At 34.2% G+C, this 16,542-nt stretch overlaps 1 protein-coding gene across 13 annotated transcripts in view; it reads right to left on the bottom strand.

The window, feature by feature from the left end:
* The window catches only part of CDC27 (cell division cycle 27), a 58,774-nt gene that overhangs the window by 7,850 nt on the left and 34,382 nt on the right, over positions 1–16,542 (bottom strand). For 10 of the 13 annotated variants that reach the window (XR_004486462.2, XM_004275675.4, XM_004275674.4 and 7 more), the window contains 7 exons: positions 10,840–10,939; positions 9,415–9,622; positions 9,030–9,202; positions 6,056–6,208; positions 4,939–5,147; positions 2,976–3,093; positions 540–668 (listed from right to left, as the gene is read on the bottom strand). Coding sequence is in view for 12 of the 13 variants with exons in the window: in XM_004275675.4 (XP_004275723.1) it covers positions 540–668; positions 2,976–3,093; positions 4,939–5,147; positions 6,056–6,208; positions 9,030–9,202; positions 9,415–9,622; positions 10,840–10,939 (1,090 nt within the window). In the remaining variant the exon portion in view is untranslated. The remainder of the gene's footprint in view (positions 1–539; positions 669–2,975; positions 3,094–4,938; positions 5,148–6,055; positions 6,209–9,029; positions 9,203–9,414; positions 9,623–10,839; positions 10,940–16,542) is intronic. The other 3 variants (XM_012535036.3, XM_033438966.2, XM_033438962.2) reach the window with 1 other exon arrangement.

The raw sequence follows: 16,542 nt of genomic DNA, 5'->3' as shown, positions 1-16,542 counted from the left end.
GTCTTCCTGTTATAAGATCTCATAACTCACTCTGTATACTTTTCCTTTATGTATTATTCTTGTGATTATTTGATTAATGTCTGTTCTCCCTCTAGAAGGGTACTAGACGGTAAGCTATTCAAAGGCAGGAAATATGGTTGCTTCACTTGCCACTATATTCCTAGTGCCTGACATATAACAGATACTCAAATAAATACTTATTGAAAAATGCACACATTCATTTGTCATCTGTTCGCATATTTTGGTCCTAACAGGATGGTTTATGTTTTACATTTAAGATAACTGCCTTTCCACGTAGGAAATCTTTTCAAGGGATAACCATATATTCCTAAATATCCATACACCCATCCTTCCCATGAGTACTTCTCATGAAGAAATAAAATCACACAGGCACAAAAAAGAAATAGCTTTTAAAAATGGGGAAAATAGACTATTTAAGATAAAAATTCAAGTATAAATAACTTTTAGTTTATTAAAAAAGGGGCAAAACTTAAGCAGTACAACGTTGGAGATGATTAAGATACATGTATATATCTTACCTTATATTTTTCATTTGCAAATAAAACTGAGGCTCTGTGAAATTTGCATAGAGGGTTCTTAGGATCAATAACAATGGCTTTGTTTAGGGTATCCAAAGCCTTCTCAGATTTTTTCAGTGCGTGCTGAACCTGTAAGAAATAAAGATCCTACTTTTCCTTTTGATATTTATGAGGAAAGGTGAAAACCAAATAGTGTGACTCAAAACCAACATAGCTCCCAATTCACCATTACCCTACATAATGATAATCAAGATTCTATCTTTAGAGTAGATAGTTGGTTACCTTTAAGCTTAAAAGATAAGAAAAACCTTTGTCTTCCTTCTCAAGAAAATCTGTACTATTTAGCTAGGTAATACTCACATTTTAACAGATTCATTATGGTCCTCTAAATATTAGACTTTTTGAAACTTTCCAAGAACCCCTAGAGGATTTGGCTCTAAAACTTACCAACCCTGTTTCACTCGGAACAATTACACTTTTACATATTTTAGGAATTTGTTTTAAAAATGGTCCTTCTGCTTTACATATTTGAAAACCATTAATCTGTAATTCTGGGTAGTAAATAATTTATTTTAAATAACTTAAAAAAAACCCAACCAAGTCTCACTATTTATTCCTGTGTACTCATATTCTGCTGTTCCTCCTTAAATGAATTATATGTTAAAAATGAAGTGGAAAAGACTCACAGACATAGAAAACAAACTTATGATTACCAAAGGGAAAGGGGTGGGGGAGGGATAAATTAGGAGTTTGGGACTAACAGATACAGACTACTATATACAAAATACATAAACAGCAAGGACCTACTGTATAGCACAGGGAACTATATTCAATATCTCATAATAACCTATAATGGGAAAGAATCTGAAAAATAATATATATGTATATATATATAACTGAATCATCTTGCTGAAAACCTGAAACTAACACAACATTGTAAATCAACTATACTTCAAAAAAAAAAACAAAAACAGGGAAACTATAGCAAAGATAAGTGAACTTTGTAGGTCTTAGAACCCACAGATCACACAGTGCTGGACTATGGGCTTTAGAAACTGGCCAGTGGGGGGTGTTCAACCACCACACTTTGTCTGTTTTATATTGTATAATTATGAAACCATGACACAGTCTCTTACCTGGAATTTGAGTGTGATTGGAAAGTGGGATTAAAACTGAAATTATGTTCCTTGAAAATCTCAATTAAAATAAATAAATAAGTTAATAAAATAAAATAAAGTGGAGTGAATGGATGTGATTGTGGAACTTTAACCAACAAGAATGTGAGAGTAGGTACTGCCAACATCTGGTGCTAAATTCATCTATGCAATGATCTTTGCAGAAGGTTATTACTACATGCGGCCAAATATTCTGCCCACAGAACTGAAATCCTAAATACTAGTTTCCTAACAGAGAAGCATACTCTTTTATCTAAAAACTTCAAAGAAATCACTCAAAATTATAAAACAATCTGTTCCACAATAACTTTAGAAGCAAGCCTACTATAAAATATGTTCAACTTCACTAAAAGGTATCAAGAGATAATCAAGTTTGGTTTATCTTAAGTGATGGAAAAAAAAATCTTTAATTTGACATACTTTATATTTTTTGCACAGTATCTAACTATAAAAGAGGTTACCATGTCAATTTTTAAGAAAATTATTATAAAGAAGTAGAATTCTTCCCCCAAAATGAACAGTGAAATTCCAAGCTAATATAATTTTCCTCATATTGTACGCTTGCTCACACAAAAGCCAAACTTGCTGAGAGAAAGAAAAAGGGGCAGGGCAAGGAAAGAGGGAGAGGGGAAGGGGGTGAGAGGGCAAGAAAAAGAACTTAAGGTACCATGCTTGCAGAGAAACTAGTAAATGAGATTTTAAAAAGCAAACATACCTTTTCTCCTATCTTATCAAAGTACAACTTATTATCAGATACATTAAAAAAATATATAAAATTGGCAATCCACACTGCCTTATAATAATTTTAATTACTCCTGACATATCTATATCACTCAGAGGCTAAAATACAGGAAATAATTTGCCTTAAATTATTAATTACTTAATTTAGGAGCTAAATATTAATATGGAAAACTGCTTTCAAAAATATGAAGTATCTCATATGAGTGTTATAATAACACTCAAAAATATGAAGTATCTCATATGAATGTTATAATAACCCTATGAGGTATGCAAGGTGGTATTACTTGTCATTCATAAAATAGAACCTCAGAGAAATTAAGTAACTTGCCCAAGGAATGAGGGTACTCCAGTGATTTCTCTTTATGCCAAGCAAAAAGGCAATATTTTTGGCTGTAAAAGAATCTAGGATATTGTTTCAAGAATAACAATAACAAAAAGCCCTAATTTTCATTATAGCAATTAAGTCAATAACAAACATTTCAAAAGGGATTAACTGAACAATACTTAGAAAGCTACTTACTACTCCAATGTGGCAAAGCAAAACTGAACTTTGAGGGTTGATGTCAAGTGCTTTCTGGAAATGCATTTCTGCAAGGCTGAATTTTTCTTGCTTGTAATAAATCATTCCTAAACCATACCTGAGAGTTTAAAATAAAGTACAATTTTAGGGATATGAACTGCTAATTTAGTTCAACTAATAAAAGGATATGTATGGAATGTGGCATTTTAATAAACCAGTAGAAAAATACTGATGGTCTTAGGACAGGCAAAAACGATCAGTCATGATAAATTGTCAAAGAATTCTAGCCAAGTCACTTTTACAGGTAAAAACAATAAATCCAATCCAGTCAATCAATCAATCAATCAAATAAAACTATAACAATGAGGGAAAAAAGAAACCACATCCTTAGACCCACCACTACAATCTAGATTTAGTAACTAATTTTTACTGAGTGGTTATCATGTGTGTGTGCCAAGAATTTTGTTAAATTCTTTGTGTGATTTACCTCATTTAATCCTAGAAGGAACCAAGGAGATAGGTACTGTTACCAATCACATTTTTAAATAAAGAAACTGAGGCTTAGAGAAGTTAAATAACTTGCCCAAAGTTATACAGCTAATAAGGATTCTAATCAGTTCCTTCCTTTATGATTCTAGACCCTAAACTCCTAACAATGCTAATTCCATGTTATTTGTCCAAATGCATATATATTTTATACTATAATTAGAATATGCATAGTGTCATGTTCTGCTTCCATCCCATCTCCCCACTCACTGTGCCAAAAATATGCTCCTATAGATTTCAAAATTTACAGACTTCAAAATTAAATTTTTTAAAGGCTTCAAATAGACTTCAAAATTATACATTTTAAAGACTATGTAACAGTATAGTAACTTCACATACAGGTATTTTTCCTGAATTTTCAAAACATCAAATGAACACATTGTGACAGATTTACATTAAGGATCCCTCTTGGCTAAACTAGCTAATGATGATGGGGAATAAACACCAAATAATTAAGAAAAAAAGCACAACAGTATATCTGCTTTATTTGTGTGGTTTTGTTTATTATTATAGTTGTGTTAGAGGTGAAGAAAAGGTATGAAAAGTTCTGTGCTAATAACGGTGAAAGTGGAGATAACTGAAGATTGGAGTTGGAAAAACAAATTTGCTTAATGTTTAGTTAAATACTTATATAGTTACCTAAATAACTCAATATTGAAATTCTTCCCAGTAAAAGCTTGCTAGTCTAAATATTCCTCCTTTTCTCTAATTGAAACAATTATTTTTATAGCATAATATTTGATATGGTAAAGTTTTTTTTAAGAATGCAACTATTGCAATATAGCAGAACAGACAGTACATATTTAAAAAACAACAGAAGTCCTATTAAGAACTGAGCTCTGAAAATATCACAGAGAACTTTATGTGAATGTTGGCAAGCCTGACTGTTTAATAGGTCGGCAGAAGCCAGCACTTATCAGGCCATCTTTCAGGCAATGTAACTACTTAGAAATGAGATATCCATTAAAAAATACATATACACCAATGAAAAAATATATTTCAATAATCTAGTGCTTCAGATTTAGTGACAAATAGAAAATTGCTATAATGATTAACCCAAAAGATTAACCTTCCACAGTCCCAACCACTTTCTATTTTAATCACCATTTTAGTGTTCTAAGAAATAGTAGCAAATCAAAGTAACAAAACCACCTATTTGCAAAAATTTGGTAGGAGAAAAGGTTGAAACTGTTGAATATAAGGATCTGGAATTCTATTGGCATTAGTTAAGAGTTTGTTAAAGGTATAAATTTCACATAAAAAACCATTTTGGTTAGAAGTTATCAACTAGTAGGTACCATTCTCAAGTATTAGTTAGTAATCAAATTCATGACAACAAAGAGATATCTAATAAGAAAAATTACTGAGTATCAGCCCCATCAATAAGACACTGCCTTTGCACTTTGTTAGCACTTACCATGCATTATAATGTCTAGGATTGACTCTGATAGCATTTCGAAAACAAGCTAATGCTTTGTCTAATTCTTCAGTTAACACAAACTCATGCCCTAATAGAGTATAGGCATAAGCATAATTTGGATCAACCTGGATAGCTCTCTGGAAGAATTTAATCGCAATATCATGTTCCCGTTGCAAACTGAAACAGTTCCCTGCAGCACACCAGGCCTTAAAAAAATGGAAACAAGAACCAAATGCACAATTAAAATTTTGTTTTATTTTTTTCTAACAAAAGCAATCTATGACTAAAATCAAGACTCAGATCTTATTTAGAACAGAAAGACAGCAATTGAAAGAGTTTTAATATAGTCAATCCTCATTCATGGATTCCATATTGGCAAATTTGTCTACTTTCTAAAATTTATTTGTAAAACCAAAATCAATACTTGCAGTGCTTTAGTGATCACTGGTGGATCCAAGTGTGATATGTGTGTGTGTATTTCCCCTAGGAGCAATGGTTCAGTATTTGCCAATTCAGTGTTCATGGAGACTACAGAAGCTTAAATATGTTACAGAAGTACCACTAAATATTCTTGAGGTGCACAGAAATAAAATCCTTATAGGACTGAAACATGTAAACTGCGCCTATGTCTTAAAATGACAGTTAAAATTATTATTTTAATTTAAAATGAGCACTTTAAAAAAATCTCTATTTCTGTTTAATGAACTCTACTCTTGGTGACAACAGCAATTATAACAAAACCAAATCTTGATTAATCCTGAATGAAAAATCTGCTTTATGATTTTTCTATTTGTGAATCTGCACCATATACTCTAGGATTTCCCCTTCTTCTCTGAGTCCCTGCCAATACAGAAGAATACGAAAATAAGTGTGGGTGATACTAAATGAATGATTTGGGTCATTTCCGTTTGGTAAAGATGATCAAACGATAGCTACAGGGAATTCCCTGGTGGTTCGGTGGTTAGGACTCTGCACTCTCACTGCCTAGGGCCTGGGTTCACTCCCTGGTCAGGGAACTAAAATCCCACAAGCTGCGCTGGTGAGGCAAAAAAAATAAAATAAAATAAAAATAAAAAAAGATAGCCACATAAGCAAAGTGTTTCAGTTAATTTACCTCTGGTGAATTTTTATCCATATCTGTTAAGTCTTTCGAAAGAACTGAAAGAGCAACATCCTTTTGAAGATGCCAAAGTGTTGTAGAGTAGATCTCCATGCCTTCGACTCTGTAATTCTCAATTCTTCTAACCTCTGAGAATATTCTTTCAGCCTGAAATATAAAAACTAGTAAGGGGAAAACAAGTTGATACAATTTACATATACAGAGGGAGAGTGCTGGGCACTGTTCTCATAGGACCTAAACGCTGCCTTGTTTTACAGTGTTTATGTGAACTAGTATTGATACTAACACATGGCCAAATTGAGCAACCTTCCATGGTAGGTCAAATATTGATGTAATCATATTCACACTTAACCTAGTTTTTATAAACAAGTTATGGCAGGAACATGAATTCTGAAAAGAAAATTTGTTTCCACCAAAAAGACAGAAGAGAGATCTATACAAAGTTAATAATTTAAAAAGAAGTCAATTATTTTATTCTCAAAAAACACTATTCCATGTTTTAATTATGGCTTTATAGAATAACTCTCAGGAAAGGTGAGAGAAGAATGACCTGTGTAATACAAAACCTATTTTTGTACTGATTATTAAGAGGTTGAGCTGAAAACTTCAGGGGAAAAACAGGCTTGGCTGGCCACCAACCCTATGGCATGTTAAGCACTGAATATTTTCATCAATGTCTTACCTGCTAGGAACTATAGTCCCTGCCTAGTATAATTCCCTTTTCTTCTGCAGCACTCTCTTGACTTTAGGGTCCCTTCTCAGCTACCAGGTCAAAGTTTTTCCTCACCACACTCAAAGCTTCCAGAACTGTGCTTCTCTCCCCTGAAGTTTGAGGCTTTGGGTTATGTAGCTCCCCAGTTTATCAATTCAGTAAGTTAAAAATTCTGAAAGTCAAGTTTAGTTTAGAATAAGGAATATCTGGTCTACTCTTAATGAAATGAAGATGACAAAATATGGAAACAGAATTTATAAAACTAGAAAAATAGGAACAATTCTTACATATGGCCATATACTATCTAAATTTAGCTTAGATTTATGACTTCCCTGAATCCCTTAAAAGTTATACAGATAAGTTTTTCAAATGGGCATTTTTCAAACAGGCATTGCTTAAGAGAAGACAGACCTAACCACCTGCTAAATACAGGTTTTGGAAACCTTCTGGTTTAAAATTTTTCAGAATCTATTGCTTCCTCTGAAAAGTGACTGTGCCATAGACAAAAAGGAAAATGAAAAAAAAACTTACTAAATTAAGTTGAAACAAAGGCTTTCTTTAGTTAAATATCTGGGTCTACATCTGCTCTATAATTAGGGGTAACAATAAAATTCATGTAAAGTACCTGTGAAACAATAAATAAGAAATAATCCACACAAAGCTTTTACCTGTGTACCAATTAAAAAAACCACAATCCAGCAATGAAAAAGTCTTTCTGTCTACAACTCTTTTTTCTTTAGTACTCAAAATTACAAGATAAATTACAATTTATTACAAGATAGATTACAAAAATTATAAGATAAATTACAACTGTAATTTACAATAAATTTCAATTCTGCATTTATTCTCTACCTGGAAGTACACTTCACCCCTAGAGCTTTGCATGGCTCATTCAGGGAGAAGTAACCTTTTTCTGAGCATGTTTTTTAAAAAATAGCACCATAATTCACTGTCTCCCAATCTCCTTACCATGCCTCATTTTTCTTTCATATGACTTATTGCTATGTCATATGCTTATTGCTATTATTATTGCTATTTCTTTCATATGCTTATTGCCTGTCCTTATATATTTATTGGCTTACAATATGTCTCTTACTAGAAAGTAAGCTCTCTGAAGGCAAGCAATTATCTGTCTAGCTATATTACAGTACAGAATAGAGTCTAGGATACAACATGCACTCAAATATATGCTGAAAGTAATCAGGGCAAATAAGTGACCTTATTATCAACTTTAAATAATTTATGTTAGAGAAATTTTACTAATATATAGGTTTCTTAAAGTTTTTTTTAAACGTTTTTCTAATTTTAAGTTTAGGGGCAGGGGGATGAAGTGCTTTGAAAGAAGAAATGGGGAGTAAATTAGAATTTTCTTTGGCTTTAGGCTAATCATCCTCTCTTTTCCTGATTTAAACAGATAACTTAAGCAACAAATATAATTAAAATTAAAATGATAAAAGCCTTGTAATATGGACATTATGTTCTCCATTACATACAACTTTCTCCATAGTATTAAATTTATAAAACATACTAAATGCCAAAAAGTCATCCCAGTAAGAACTCTATATATATAGTAGAAAGAATTGATTATAAACATCTATTACATGGTAAATACACATTTTCAGATCCAACTAAGTAGAGTACAAATGTTTCACATAAGAATGTATCGATGGGGACCTCCCTGGTGGTCCAGGGGTAAAGAACCCACCTTTCAAGCAGGGGACACGGGTTCCATCTCTGGTTGGGAACTAAGATCCCACATGCTGTGGGGCAACTAAGCCCACGTGCCACAACTATTGAGCTCACGCCTCAAGGAGAGAGCCCGCATGCCACAAACTACAGAGCCCACGTGCCACAACTAGAGAGAGAATACCTTCCTGCCACAACTAGAGAGACACCCAAGCAGACCATGTGCCGTAACAAAAAGATCCTGCATGCCTCAACAAAGATCCTGTGTGCCCCAACTAAGACCCGACACAAGCCAAAAAAAAAAAAAAAAAGGAAAAATAAATTTAAAAAAGAAAAGAATGTATGGATGACTTGGGTTCTCTACAAATCTATCTCAAGTAATCCCAAAGAATTTAAACTACCCCTTAACACAAGAAAGAACTGTGCTCATATATATATATAGTGACAAAATAAATATAGACATTACATAATAAATACTGACCCTTTATATCTAGGCTTCTCAAGCATAAGCATTTTAATTAAATTTAAATTATCTCTAGAAAGGCATATATAACTGTTTTTCATACTTACTTGCATGTACTCTGAAAGTTCAAAATAGGCCCTTCCAATCTGGCACAGGACCCAACCAGTATTGTAGTGGTGAGAAGGTAGGTGGCTCAAGATATTTATAGCTTCTTTGCAGTTGTATGAGCACAAAGCTAAATAACCTTTCCCCATTTCACGAAGAAGGCTCATCAAACCTTCTAGGAGAAAACAATGTAGTAAACAAAGGAGAAAAACACAGTAAAGCAGTCTGGTTTTCTAGAAAGGCTAATTACAAAATAATTCATTAAAAATTCCAACATCTATCCAGAAAAAAATGGAAAGCACTTTAATGAACATAAATAAATTTACTTAAAATAAGTGAATAAAATAAAATAAAATACAAAGAAGACATTAAGCATTTAAAACAGACCTGCTGCTGCTTTCTGTAGATTAAATGCCTGGATCTGAGGTGTGATTGTGGAGATTTTCCCTTCTGAAATGATTGCAGAGTCTAATTTAGTTATTTCTAGGCTATCATTTATGTTAGGTTGAGTTATTCCTCCTTTATTAGTTTTACTTTTTGTTTTTCTGTTTGGGATTTTAGGTGGAAACTTCATTTTTAATTTTTTGCTATTCTCCTGTAACAAGAAGGAAAATCCCACACTTATTATACTCATTTATTTTAGACATCCCCCCAACCCTTTTCTCAAGTATTAGATATAAAATAAACAGTTTTGATTGATCTGTATTTTTCTCAGAAAACAAGTCATCAGTCATTTAATTTGGAACGCAACAATTCTGAAAATAAATCATAGTAACTAACTAGTGTTTAAGGTACATTAGCTTTAAGCATTTCTCTTTATTGAAAGTATATCACTTTTGGGACTTCCCTGGTGGTCCAATGGTTAAGAATCCACCTTCCAATGCAGGAGACGTGGGTTCGATCCCTGGCTGGGGAACTAAGATCCCACATGCCGTGGGGCAACTAGGCCCATGAACCACAACTAGAGAGAAGCCCACGTGCCGCAACTACGAGCCAATGCAGCCAAATAAATAAACATTTTTTTTAAAACCATCATTTTCATTTATTATTTAAAAATAAGAAAGTAAAAAAAAAAAAAAATAAGAAAGTAAGTAGATACAACAACTATCTAATTGTCTCAGAGCATTGTAATTTATAAGGTACAAAATTGCTGATCTATATATGTCAAAGTTAAAGACTGTCCATAATATTTGTCAATAGATGAAGAAAATTTACCAAAGGTATAAGTTCCTCCAATTGTGCAAAGAAACGTGCAAAGAAAACACAGAAAATTTCCATTTACTCTTCCCACAACTTTTAGCAATGGTAACATTTGACATAACCGTAGTACACCATCAAATCCAGGAAATTGGAATTGGTACAACACTAGCAACCAAAACTATAGATCTTATTTGGATTTCATCAGTTTTCACATGCACCTTTTAAAAAATTTTGGTGTGTATACTTCAGTATAATTTTGTCACATGTATGGATCTGTGTAATCAACTACCACAATAAAGATATAGGACTGCTCTACCACTACACAAAGAAATTCCCTTGTGCTATGCTGTAAAAGTCACATCCTCCCCTCAGTTCTAGCTCCTAATAACCACTGACCTGCTCTCCATCACTATAATTTTGTAATTTCTACAATGTTATATTTATTAAAGGACCAAGAAAATTTACAAATGTTACAGATGGTCCTCCAAATTAAAAAACATTAAAAAATTTTTAGTCTCCTAATTTATTCATCAGACATTGAGTCATCGATGAACAGAAATTTTAGAGGAGGAAGCATTAAGTAAATGTGATATACAGAAATCTTTAAATTACCTTGGTTGTAGAGCTGTCACTAGTAAAAAGTCGTGAACTTCTTCGAGGCAGTGCATTTGGGGGAGATGTGATAGTGGGGCTCAATACCTGAGGTGTTGTACTAAAAAATTATAAAAGTAGACATTAAAAAAAACCCTCAGTTTATGACCATTAACTATTGTTTCAATTCAAGTATATTAAAAAATAAGCATTCAACATGTTCGCATTCTAAAATTGATGACATCAGTCCTTTTCTCATTCCCCTATGAAAACTCTTATTTAAAAAATGATTCTTGTTACGATAAAATGATAAAAATTATAGCACAGATCTTCACTCTATCTGAAATTGCTAATTTGAACTTAAAACAATCCACATAAAAATTATGGGTCAATAAATAGTAAACACATCTATAAACCAATTATCTCTAGCCCTCATTTGCAACTATAGCAAGTTAGAGAAAAAGAAAAAGAAAGCTGGACATGGACAGTCTAAATGTGGGGTATTTGCCAACAAATAAATACCACTAGAACAATTGATACCTGGGAAGTTATTACCCTGTAAATTCAAACAGCCACACCAAGGGATTATTCTGTTTAGAGCAAAAGGAATCTAATAATCACTTGGATAGATTTTTTTTTTTACTTTAAAGGCAAATCTTAAGATATAAGAATTCTATTCTTGATACACACACTATACATAAAATAGATAAACAAGGATTTACTGTATAGCACAGGGAACTATATTCAGTATCTTATAATAACCTACAATGGAAAAGAATCTGAAAAAGAATATATGTGTATGTATATATATATATATATATGTATGTATGTAAAACAAATCATTTTGCTGTACACCTGAAACTAATACAATTTTGTAAATCAACTATAGTTCAATTACAAAAAAAAGAATTCCATTGTTAGAAAGCAAGCAGATTTAAACCTCAAATTATCTAATTGACAGTAAGTCTATGGACTAAACTATTTACAGTTTATACAGCTTACGGGAAATCCTACTAATTACCTGAGTCTGGGTCAAAGAAGCTTCTGAAAATAAAAGAGAAGCTGACCAGTGAATAAAAGAATGCACAGGCTTTCAAAGATACAATCTCAATGTAGAGATTTCAGCAAGTGAGGTCATTTGGGTTGACCAATTTACTTTTTAATGATAATTTTTTTATTAATACTATTTTTTTTTAGCACAGTTTAAGGTTCACAGCAAAACTGAGGGGAAGGTGCAGAGAATTTCTATATACTCCCTGCTCCCACACATGCACAGCCTCCCCCGTTACCAGCATCCCCCACCAAAGTAGAACAATGTTACAGTTGATGAATCTACAGTGACTATCACATTGTCACTCATTGATAATCATCCAAAGCCCATAGTTTACCTTAGAGGTCACTCTTGGTTTTGTATATTCTATGGGTTTGGAAAAATGTATTATGACATGCATCCATCATTATATTATCATACAGAATGTTTTCACTGCCCTAAAAATCCTCTGTGCTCTGCCTACTCATCCCTCCTCCTTCCTTGGCAACTACTTACCTTTTTACTGTTTCCATAGTTTTGCCTTTTCCAGAAACCTATTCATTTTTAAAAGTACCATTATCCTTTACTTGGCAGGAACAACTATGTGTCATTTATACTATACATGTAGGCTATATTTTGTCAATAAGATTACGTAACTATAGAAAAGACTTTTGCCTGAGAAGTAGGAGGGAATAACTTCATAGTATGGAGCAGTTTATAGGGAGGACAAGCCTGAGAAAGATGCTGAGCTTGCTTTAAACAGGCAAAAGGCTACATGAGGGTAACATACATCTTGTGCGGGTAGAAGTAAAAATAATAAGAGAGTTCTGGGGCTAGGAGGTTAAAGAAGACATCCCTGTATTATAATTTTCATTAGGGTTCTGTTAGCTCCAAAGGGCCATCTGACAAAATAAAAAACTCAAAGTCTGACAGGCACCAGAAAAGTGAAACAGGATACTGCATCTGTTTAACTAGGAGTTTGACACTGAAAGGCATGTGCTCCAGAATCAGACTGTTGAAGTTTAAAATCAGGTTCTACCACTTACTACTTAATTTGACTATGTGCCAATTATATGAAATACCATTTAAAAAAGTTTTTGTAAACAGCATCATCTTATGGCTTTGCAATAAAATATGAAATATCCTAGTAATTATAGGAAAATGCCTTGGAAAGGTTATAGAAATGATTTTTAGAGGTTAACATGTGGAGAAAACGATGACCCACAAACTTTCTTGTGATTTAGCTAAGAGTACTAAATAAAAGAACAGACTTCTACCAATTATGATAGAGTAATATGGAATTATTTATTCCAGATTTATTCTCCCATCTTAATCAACTATAATACTGAACAAAATATATGAAACAATGTTTTTCAGACACTGGACAGCAGGTAGCACATGCCTGAGGAAAGTTCTGAGGATGCAGGGCAGGGAAGGGGAACACAACTAGAGCTCAGTGGACTCCGTGTGTTGAGAAGAAAATGTTGAGAATTCAGGGAAGCCAAGGCAGTTAGAATCTGCAGGTTGTAGCACCAGAAAGGAGAGTGCTACAAAGAGGGGAGCTCCAAAGATCTGTAAGAGGTTTCCTTAGAGTCTTCAGTTGAAAACTGACCAGTGCAGGTGTTTGAGTGTTGTATGATAATTTGCCTAGTCTTGTCCCAAGTTGTTGATAGGGAGCTTTTAAATCTTCAGAATTTCCCAAGTGATATCTTTGTTACTCATTGTGGGTGTCTGGGACCATGCCTAAGTTTATGCTAATGAAGTGACTCATGGTGGGGTCCTAGATAGTTTCAGGATGGGGGGCTGGCCATATTGGAAAGATTAACCATGTGATTAGAGGACTGGACTTTGAGCTAGGTGATATTAGCCTGACCTCCTCCAGGAAGGGGAAGGTGGCTGGAGACTAAGTTCATTCAAGGGATCAATGACACAATATATCATGCCTATGTAATAAAACCCATTAAAAACTCTGAACATCAAATCTTGGTTGAGTTTCCTGGTTGATGAACACACAGATATGCCGAGAGGGTGACATCTCGATTCCACATGGAGACAGAGGCTCTTGTATTCAGTACTCTCCCAGATCTTAACTTATGGGTCTCATTTGTCTGGTCCTGCTCTGTATCTTTTATAATAAAACTGTAATTTTAAGTATAGCACTCTCCTAGATTCTGTAAGTTGTTCTAGCAAATTATCAAACCTGAGGGGCTAGCATGAATCCTCAAATTTGTAGCCAGTTGGCTAGAAGTGTGAGTGGCCTGGGGAACCCCTGAGCTTGTAACTGGCAAGTCAGTAAGACTTCATGACAGTCTTGTTGGGACTGTGACCATAGCCTGCAAAATCTATGCTAAGTCTGGGTAGTTAGCATCAGAATTGCTTTACAGTATTGCAGTGAGGAAACTACCAGAATGTGGTGAAAGAACTACTGAAAAGGAGCAGGCAGAACAATTCTTGGAGCTCACCTTGGTCTGGGAATGGCTCATATATTCAATAGCCAGAGTGAAAAAACCTCATACTAAACAGAACATTGAGTAGAGTATTCAAAGTGGGGCAAAATTAATCCAGACTAAAGGCTGCTCTTGTCCCACCGAACAAATTAAAAAGCAAAACCTGAAAGGATCAAGCTGTTAACAAGTAATTTAAGTGCATCCCACATATGGTCACCTTATCTTTGATAAAGGAGGCAAGAATATACAATGGAGAAAAGACAGCCTCTTCAATAAGTGGTGCTGGGAAAACTGGACAGCTACATGTAAAAGAATGAAATTAGAACACTCCCTAACACCACACACAAAAATAAACTCAAAATGGATTAAAGACCTAAATGTAAGGCCAAACACTATAAAACTCTTAGAGGAAAACATAGGCAGAACACGCTACGACATAAATCACAGCAAGATCCTTTTTGACCCACCTCCTAGAGAAATGGAAATAAAAACAAAAATAAACAAATGGGACCTAATGAAACTTAAAAGCACAGCAAAGGAAACCATAAACAAGACGAAAAGACAGCCCTCAGAATGGGAGAAAATATTTGCAAACGAAGCAACTGACCAATTAATCTCCAAAATATACAAGCAGCTCATGCAGCTCAATATCAAAAAAACAAACAACCCAATCCAAAAATGGGCAGAAGACCTAAATAGACATTTCTCCAAAGAAGATACACACATTGCCAACAAACACATGAAAGGATGCTCAACATCACTAATCATTAGAAAAATGCAAATCAAAACTACAATGAGGTATCACCTCACACTGGTCAGAATGGCCATCATCAAAAAATCTACAAACAATAAATGCTGGAGAGGGTGTGGAGAAAAGGGAACCCTCTTGCACTGTTGGTGGGAATGTAAATTGATACAGCCACTATGGAGAACAGTATGGAGGTTCCTTAAAAAACTAAAAATAGAACTACCATATGACACAGCAATCCCACTACTGGGCATATACCCTGAGAAAACCATAATTCAAAAAAAGTCATGTACCACAATGTTCATTGCAGCACTATTTACAAGAGTCAGGACATGGAAGCAACCTAAGTGTCCAATGACAGATGAATGGATAAAGAAGATGTGGCACATATATACAATGGAATATTACTCAGGCACAAAAAGAAACAAAATTGAGTTATTTGTAGTGAGGTGGATGGACCTAGAATCTGTCGTACAGAGTAAAGTAAGTCAGAAAGAGAAAAACAAATACCGTATGCTAACACATATATATGGAATCTAAAAAAAAAAATGGTTCTGAAGAACCTAGGGGCAGGACAGGAATAAAGACGCAGATGTAGAGAATGGACTTGAGGACATGGGGAGGGGGAAGGGTAAGCTGGGACGAAGTGAGAGAGTGGCATTGACATATATACACTACCAAATGTAAAACAGATAGCTAGTGAGAAGCAGCTGCATAGCACAAGAGGATAAGCTCAGTGCTTTGTGACCACCTAGAGGGGTGGGATAGGGAGGGTGGGAGGGAGACACAAGAGGGAGGGGATATGGGGTTATGTGTATACGTATAGCTGATTCACTTTGTTATACAGCAGCGACTAACACAACAATGTAAAGCAATTATACTCCAATAAAGATATTAAAAAAAAAATTTAAGTGCATCCCAGAACAAAACTTGAAAAATACTTAAAAGGATACAAAAAGTCCAGCATTCAACCACGTAAAATTTCCAATAACCGGCATACAAAAAAACCCTGGCATGGAAAGAAGCAGAAAAATATAACCTATACTGAAGAGAAAAACCAATCAATAAAAAACAGACACAGTAAGACTTAGTAGTTAAGATCATTAGAAGAGCTACTATAAAATGTAGTTCCATATGTTAAAAAAGGTAGAAGAAAGCACGGGCATGTTAAGGAGAGAACCAAATCAAACTTCTAGAGATGAAAAACAGAATGCCTAAGATAAAATACACACACACACACACACACACACACACACACACACACACTGAATGGGATTAACAGCAGATTAGACACTGCAGACGAAAAGATTCGTTAGCTTGATGACACAGTAGTAAACCCTATCCAAAATAAAAGAGAAGAAAAAGACTGGAAACAAAAAAGAACAGAGTATTAGTGAACTGTGGGACAACTTTAAACAGTCTAATATACATGTACTTAAAGTCCCAGAATGAGAGAGAAGGACATGGCAGAAAAAGTATTTGAAGAAATAATGGCCCCA

Source organism: Orcinus orca, chromosome 19 (genome assembly GCF_937001465.1).
Source record: "Orcinus orca chromosome 19, mOrcOrc1.1, whole genome shotgun sequence".
Taxonomy (NCBI): Eukaryota; Metazoa; Chordata; class Mammalia; order Artiodactyla; family Delphinidae; genus Orcinus; species Orcinus orca.
The sequence above is the reverse complement of the archived record's forward strand: the minus strand, read 5'-3'. Positions and strand labels throughout refer to the sequence as shown.